This window comes from Megachile rotundata, chromosome 4, assembly GCF_050947335.1.
Source record: "Megachile rotundata isolate GNS110a chromosome 4, iyMegRotu1, whole genome shotgun sequence".
In the NCBI taxonomy this organism is placed as follows: domain Eukaryota; kingdom Metazoa; phylum Arthropoda; class Insecta; order Hymenoptera; family Megachilidae; genus Megachile; species Megachile rotundata.
This window is the reverse complement of record NC_134986.1, coordinates 19,205,679-19,213,949: the sequence shown is the minus strand read 5'-3', so window position 1 is coordinate 19,213,949 and position 8,271 is coordinate 19,205,679. Positions and strand designations below refer to the sequence as shown.

At 39.7% G+C, this 8,271-nt stretch overlaps 1 protein-coding gene and 1 long non-coding RNA gene across 7 annotated transcripts in view; one reads left to right on the top strand and one right to left on the bottom strand.

Moving 5' to 3' along the window:
* Positions 1-8,271, bottom strand: part of LOC100874836 (early estrogen-induced gene 1 protein) — a 43,675-nt gene that overhangs the window by 9,099 nt on the left and 26,305 nt on the right. For 2 of the 4 annotated variants that reach the window (XM_012291407.2, XM_012291389.2), the window contains 4 exons: positions 7,727-7,917; positions 7,460-7,665; positions 6,907-7,126; positions 4,424-5,065 (listed from right to left, as the gene is read on the bottom strand). In XM_012291407.2, the coding sequence (XP_012146797.1) occupies positions 4,424-5,065; positions 6,907-7,126; positions 7,460-7,665; positions 7,727-7,917 (1,259 nt within the window). Of the gene's footprint in view, positions 1-1,524; positions 1,678-4,423; positions 5,066-6,906; positions 7,127-7,459; positions 7,666-7,726; positions 7,918-8,271 lie in introns of all 4 variants that reach the window. The other 2 variants (XM_076531119.1, XM_076531118.1) reach the window with 2 other exon arrangements.
* The window catches only part of LOC105663307 (uncharacterized), a 23,356-nt gene extending 15,085 nt beyond the window's left edge, over positions 1-8,271 (top strand). The window contains exons 4-5 of one of the 3 annotated variants that reach the window (XR_013038035.1): positions 4,836-8,085; positions 8,181-8,271. This is a non-coding gene — a long non-coding RNA (uncharacterized LOC105663307). Of the gene's footprint in view, positions 1-4,835; positions 8,086-8,180 lie in introns of those variants that run through there. The other 2 variants (XR_001096790.2, XR_013038034.1) reach the window with 2 other exon arrangements.

Sequence of the window (8,271 nt, the reverse complement as noted above, 5' to 3'; positions counted from 1 at the left end):
GTAATTAATCGCGATGTTAATAATATTAATCGTGTTAAAATTGAAAGTAGATGCAATAAAACTTGTACTACATAGTGGCGAAACTAACGGCAAAGCATTTTGTTAATCTATTCTAAAAATAATCTATGTATTTATTCCTTTTATGAGCAAGTATTTTTCCTCGGATTAAATTGACAAAAAATACTTAATGATACACCAGGTGGATATGAATGTTCGACGAACCATTGCAACGAACGAGGTTTTATATGTATACGAGTATGTTAGAAATACATCAAGAATATTGTAATCTTTAAATTGACATGAATTTGTAATTTTTCCGAATCATGCTGTATCGGTGCACCGGCTATGGAAATTTGCCAATTAACACCTTACGCGTTATCCTTAGTAAACCTCTTTTTTCCATGCATACATTTTCTGCTGACGCACATTGTAATTACTTTATAATGTCAAACACGCGTTATTTCTTGGACTGATCAGATCGCCGCTATTTACATCATTTTAGATATTTTCGCAATTATCTCGGTCCAATTTGTAGAATTAAAAACCTGAACCCTTTGATAAGCACACGTTTCGTGGAAAACATGGCTCTTTCACATTTAAATTAAAATAATATTTCGTATAAGCAAATTTAATTCTCGGAATTACTTTTCGGAGATTTTACGTTGCAAAATTATCGATACCCGGAAAAGATACATTTGCATTTACATAATAATTATGACTGTACCTGTAATGCACCTTGCTCGTGCACGTACAAACGTTTCACCGACCACGAATACATCGTACAGATTCATTTTATCATGAAAGGGTTAATTTGGGTCGAGATAATGGAAAAGTACCAATTTCGAGCGCAGACTCGATGAAACGAGTTCGTAGAAGCCTTATTTGCTTCGAGAGCAATCTCCTGTGTCTTTCTTCGTCGATGAAACCGCTCTCGAAACAAACAACCGATTTTCGAACTTAATTATTCCTGGAACCCGTGAAAGTTCTTTGGATTTGTAAGGTGTCAACATGGATAACCGTGTTCGCTAATTACGATCCACGTTTTCGTGTGTGTACATCGTGTTACAAAGAAGATAAGAACTTTCCATCGGAAGGAAATTAATTTTCCACTGCCAGCCACTCGCCGATTACTCGTGCAATATTTTATCATTTAAATTAGGTTGTTTGATGCAAATGAGCCTGCAAATCGCTACGTCGTCGCTACAACGGCGTTCTTGAATGTTGAAATTTCAAGATTTGGACAGTGGAAATTTAGGAATCCTGAAACAGGATTCTTTGGGTTTTGCATAAATTAGACTTTCAAGAATTTGAATTCTATAAAGATTCAGAAATTTCGATGCTTCGTAATTTGGAAATATTTGTGGCACTTCGGGGATTTTTAATATTTGAGGCACCGATCATGAAAAGATATTTTCGTTGTAACACGGTGTATGTATTTACGTGTGGTCGTGGAATGATAAAGCGAAAGAAAACAGAGACGAGACAAATAGGAAGAAGAGATTTAAGACGAAAGCATGGACTGACGGTGGGGTTATGCTGTTTCGGTGCTGGGAGCTCGGTGGAACGACTTCCGGTACCCCTAAGGAGGACTCCTCAGAGTCCGCTGGGCTGGTGGCGACCGTAGCCAGCTTGCCACCCGCCCCGTCCAGCAACTTCCGGTGACCTCCGCCAATACCCCTGCAAGGATTCACAAAGCCATCCAAACTGGAAGCAAAGCTACACCTCTTCTCTTTTTCCTACGTCTTTTTATTTTACCCTCCTTTCGTTCTTTTCCCTCCCCGAAAAATTTCATCGCTTCCTATGCATTCTTCTTTTTTTCTCTCTTTCTTCGACGCTGACCCGTTTCTCGGATGTGTTTCGTTAACGTTTCGAAGCAAATATTTATTCTGCAAAACCGCAAACTTTTCTACGACGCTTTAATTATATTTGCACGCGTCGGCGAGCCTCGAGTGTTCGGGTCGATTGAAATTTACGGATTGTTTCAGCGAAGCTTGTAATACACCGCGAAAAATTGTGAACTTTCCACGGCAAAATGAATTGGAAAGTTCTTTGAACGAACTTTTTGCCCCGGGCTCCTTGCTATTACGAAAATTTCTAATGGCACCTACTTCGTACACGGTTAAACGTTTAACGTTTCGAAAGAGAGAGCGAAGCGAAGTGCACAGACATTTTTTTTTATTTTAATATTTCCTTTTGTTGCTGAATATCTTTTGACAAACGAGTATTACGTAAATATTCAGTACCGAGCACTATTTAAGTATCGTGACACCTAAGATTTCCATAAAATCGGTATTTTTTTTCGCTTCTATTCATCTCTTGTCGGCTTTTCTAATTATTACGTAACCTTGCAGGAAACTCTTGAATAACTGCTTTAAAATACCAGAAAAATTTATCAATACGCCGCGTTAGCAGCTTTTTAACGCTGCATAATTTGTACATGAAAGACAACGAATAAATTATATTCACGCTGTTCGACTGGATGACAATAGGAGATTGACCTTCTCGCTTAACTCAACATAGGAGGACAAACAACACACACGAAGTTGATATTTAGTACCCAAACACCTAGGTATATACCCACATATCTGTAACATAGATAACTAGATACCTAACATCTAGATAGTCGGTTACCCGATTGTAATCTAACCACCTAGGTGTCTCGAACTTGTAGTCCGTAGGTTCCAAAGTACTTAGATTGCAACGCTTAGAGTGTTAGGTACGTAATTATCTAAATATCATCTTTACACATATAACGAAACACATCCTTGTTCCAGCATATTTGTTGTGTTTTAAATACAGTTGCACCGTGTATGAATGTTACGTTTAAAAATCAGCTTATTATTTGACAAAGTTAACCGACATTTGCGATCGACGCGACTTTCATCGTTGCAAAAGAAGGCGTTGAAACGAATAGATGCTGCATTCGAGAAAAGATACGCTGATACTATTTAGATCACACTCAACTGCCAAGCAATGTTATTTACATGATTTTTACGAAGTACGCTTTCTCGTCGACGATCACGAATCGCTAAATTTAGCGGATATTATGAACGGTTAGTCATTAACACGTTCCGTGCCATTCGATGTTAACGATCATTGCTAATGATTCATCTAGAATTCGTGATAATAAAATTTATGGTAATCATCTTTTCGGTGTATTGTAGAGATTAAATTATCGTTAGACTGTAAATTGAATTAGACAGTGCCTATATTTAAAAGTTGTGAATTATCGAGGGTTTCCCTTCGTACTATGACGCTGTTGAATCCTACAACATTTTCTCTTAATTAATCAAAATTGTGCTCTTGATGAACGTTGTTACATCACAGCACCAATGACCCACTCACAGGGCACAGAACGTGTTAATAAAGCAAAGCGGAAGCTCATCTCGCTGCGAACGTGTATGCGTGTGTGTCTATTGTGTTTGTTAAGCGTTAGACAATATCGACGCGTGGCGAGTGTCCGTGATTGTTAATTGTCTCGTTTCGAGCACCGAGGAATGTTAATCCGATACAGTACACAAAACAAGCGGGAAAGAAACGAAATTCGCGTTGAATTAGAAGCAAACGATTCGTTAATTGTATCGTCAAAAATATAATACAAAATCCTGTTAACGTTCCTGTTCGAAAAGGTGTTCGTGACTCGAGAAGAACGAATTAACGTGTTGATAGTTGTTCGTTTCAAGGTAGTCGGAGCAACAACAGTTGACGCGTTAAATAAAGGGTAATCGAACGTACAAAATTACCTAAATCAGGGAAATCGAGGGTCTAACCCCTTGCGTTGAGCTTTTTAAACAAAATTATTGGGAGAAAAGTGAATTCATTTCTAATCTATTGAGATTGTTGCATGGAAATTTCAAAGACTGACATCATTTTATGACATAAAAGAATCTCAAAATAGCACTCGAAGTATGTACGTCTGAAGATTAAGGTCCAATTAACATTACTACAGAAATATTTCGACGGACAATGTTAACAGTAAGTTGTACAATGACTCAATTTGTATAAAAAATATCGACGAATTTAGGTGGGCATTTCTTTGAAACCTTAAGCTTCAAATTACAATAAGTGCCATGTTATAATATTTTTATGTCATCGAATCATATCAAACCTTTGATGTTAGACAATCAGTCATTTGATTCCTATTTTTCTTGCACAATCCAGGCTTAATAATTATAGAGATTAGTTTTCAAGAAATATGAAAAACATCTTGACCCTGAAACAGAGGGTATTATAGCAATAATAAAAATTTTATCTTAACTGCAGCCTATATTCTAGACATATCTGGATCACGTGGTCCAGCTGCATTGTTAAAGAATTAAACAATCGTGTTCAAGGCGATTATAAATGTAACAACAACGCAGGGGGTTTAACAGAAAAAAATAAAACTCGCAAAAGAGAAAACTCGTTGATGAATGAAACCTACCTGAGGGTTTGAGTGGTCGTCGCGGAACGTAGCGAGGCTCTGGGGTTATCGGGCCTATGAAGAGGATCTGGGGAGGATACGGCTCGGGCCTGGTCCGCCAATCGCAAAACCGGACTCATTTTACCCTTCTCGATGCAGTCGCAGGTTTTCGAAATACTTCTCCAACCTGGCTGACCGATTCTCGGTTTTGCGACCGGTACCGCCGTGTCGCTATTCTCTTGTTCGTTTCTGTCTTTCGACGTGTTGTATTCGTTTCGCGAATCGAAGCTGTTTCTCTCGTAATTCTTGCGCGAGTGTCGCGGCACGTTCTGCGATCTAGGTACCCTGAACACGCCGACTTGATCCTCGTTGTTGGTCTCGTTCGAAACGACACCGTTTTTCAATCTACCAGTTTCGTTTCGTTCGTTCGCAGAAACGGCCGAGACACTTGTCCTGGTGCTACCCTGTCTACTCAGCTTCCCGTCGCGAGACGATAGGGGACTGGACATGGACCAGAACCGATTTCGTGGGTCTAACAACATGAAGGAAGACGAGGACGGGGAATCGGAATCGAGAGACGTCTCGGGTCTGTTGGGCTGTTGGCTCGTAGGGTTTTGGGAGACATTTGGGATACGTGGAGCCCATACCGGCCAGGAGGGTGACCTATAAAGATCACAACACAAATGTTCAAGCATGCAAAAATAATAATCAACTGAATAATACATAAAGACAGAAGATAAAAGGAGTAGTACCGTATACCAGCCATCAGGTTGTTGCATATCAAATGCTCAATTACACGAAAGTAAATAGTGATATCAATTCGAAGCTTCAAGATCGATGAAAATTACTAGGTTAAAGTTTGATCGATACTCTTAATACAAAATGGCTGATTGCCAGCAACGATCGATTTCGAAACGTAGATGGTCTGACACGATTTCATAACGTGGAACTGACGCAAATTAACACTTATATCAATCTGAAGCTTAAATGAGCATAAAAACGTTTGATGGATAATTTTAATATAAAACGATTAACTGAAACAAATACATTCACCAATTTACAACTTTTTCCTTTATTAGCGAATATCTAGTTTCCAATAATTTATATTTCGAAACTGTACCAGATTTGTTATTTATTCTACTACAATTACGTTTATATCATTTTGAGAATGTAACCATTTAGAAATTGGTATCGATTAAATGATACACTGTTTACTCTAACGAAGTACCAGCCACTTTATACTCAAAATATTAATAATCTTTTCACGTAGTCAAATTCGTTGAATTTTCAGTTTCAAGCTAATACGTAGCAAGTACTATTTCACGATACTTTTATGTCATGAAATTCTGTCGAACATTGTATACTTCGAAATCGATCGAGTGATACGCAACAACTTAACGACAAAACAGAAACGTGGGTATAGAATCCAGAGTCTCTGATTGATAAATCAAAAAAAAAATTGAGTAAAAAAAGAGCTAAAAACTAAGGGATGTTTCCGTCCGTCGATTTTCCTTGACACCATTTCATTCTTAATACACCTGTTTGCGTATAATCGTTTAAGTTCGGCAGCATAGAGAAAAAAATTAGTGTGCGTGGTTCGTGTACCTTTGTTAAATGGCAGGCGTCGAAGATTGTCCTGAGAGTAAACCGACAGCGAAGATTAGAAACGTTCCTCATGTAAGATCAGTCGAGATAGAGACAAGCATAGAGTTCGAGAAGCGAGATTAACAAGCGCGATCGCGTTCAAATTTGCTAATTGTTAATTGCTCACCGTGCAATGTATACGCGAGTCGAGAAAGATTGTTAGGCGAGTGTGTTACAACGATTATTTGCCGCGTCTTTTTTCATAGAACGACTCGTACAAGCAACTGTATTCCTGTCACAAAATCCTCCTTAATCCCATGTCCAATAACCATGTTAGCTTACAATCTATGTAAGAAAGTTGAAGATATTAAAAAGAAAAAAAAAGAGAGATCTTCAGCTGCTATCGTACTCGGAAAGAAATAAGTAACAAAGCAATCAATGAGGCGCGAAAGTAGTCGAACCGTGGTTTTTTGTTATAGAAAGAATCGAGAAGAGAACTCTGGACGTATAATCAGCACGGTTTTTAGACCCTTATTAACCATCCTTCGGCGCATCCTGGTTAATTCTGACCCCATTAGAAAACAGAATATCCTGTATACACCGGTCAATATAGTAGAGTATGCAACATTACATTAAGCAACGTTTCTTTGCGTTAACGATACAAAATTAGATACTTCAATGACGTTAGTTGATCCCGGGTATCTTCTGGTGAAGCCAGAATTAACCCAGATCCATCGCGCATCAAGTGGTCGAACTGTCTATCATCAACGACGAAAAGACTGACTCTGCTCTGTTTAATTTCTTGTTCGACTCGGAGCTTGCAGTCATATATCTTTCGCGTTCGTTCGTCGAGGGAAGAGTTTTACTATTGTTTTTTTTTTCCTTTCCACTTTGTACCCCGGCTGGCCAGGTGGCCTTACCTAATATGGCCACTGTCACCACTACTGCTCTGTCTACTGTGCTGACTGTGCGAATTCAAGGACCCGTAGCCCGAGCCTTTGCTTAGCTGGCTGGTGTTACTACTGTTTCGGGAGTGGCCCGATTCTGTGTGCGCTTCAGCTAAAGTTTCCACTGGAAGAGCCGATGGTATGATCTCGCTAACGGTCATCGGGTCGTACGACTCTGCCCCGCTGAGGAGCTCTGAAAAATAAACATTATTCCTGTAGATCGATGACGGAGAGATTAAGTGTCTATGGCCAACGGTACGTAGGAAAGAGGCGTTCAGATGCGCAAAATTTCAAGCCTGAGAATTTGTCAATTTAGGTTACAGGAAATCGGGGGATGCGGAGATTCAAAGTTTGGAGATTTAAGGATCCAAGGATCTGGAAATTTAAATACTCGGATGTCTGGAAATTTGATAATCTGGGAACAGGAAATTTGAGAACTCGGAAATTTTAGAAGTCTCTCGACAGCGCTGTATACAATGTTAGCATAAGTTTAGTGGCAGAAGCGGAAACGTGATTCGAGTATTACCCGAGGAAAAGAGAGCAGGCCTCTTTTTAGGAAGACTGCCGAAACCGCTACTAGCGCTAGCTATGCTTCCGGCTAACGAGCCACTAGAAACATAGTCTTCTCGGTTGGTACATCTTTCGGATGCACTTGCTTCGTCCGCGGTCACACCGGGAACACCTGGCACACCCGGCACCGCGAGTTGCGTTTGCTTCAACGACGGAGAAGGTCTGAAATATAGATCAGTTATACACAATCCTGATAAGCGAGAGTTGCACCAGTTGAACTTACACTTTGAATAGAATATCTCCGGAGAGCATGTTCATTTTGATGGCAACCCGCAACATGGAGTTGTCTTGTCGATGCCTCGCGTCGTAACCTTCCAGAAGGCACCTCGTTCTACAGAGTCCAGCTCCTGCGAATTCGGCGAGGTTCAGGTCGGTGAAGCCGAGCTTCTGGAAGGACCTGCCTCCCTTCAATTCCTGCAAAATTCACCGACAATTAGCAAACGATGTATAAGACGACACATAATTAACCCTTCCGACTCTGAAAATTACTTAAGACCTCTTAGTGACATTTTTATTCAAGCTTATATTTTAGGATATCTCATTTTAGGTATAGAGGCGATGAACGATTACAGATATGACGATGTGAGTATACAAATTTGGAAATATTCGAGTTTACATGTTCGCTCTTATCCGAAAAAAGTCTACGTTGCATCCGAGTGTGCTATGCTTTGCTATAGATATCAAAGATCGATCCGAAAAGTCGACGACGCACGGAATATATGAGAGACAAGGGTACCACTTGAATCTTTCAAACTTGTCATAGAACGG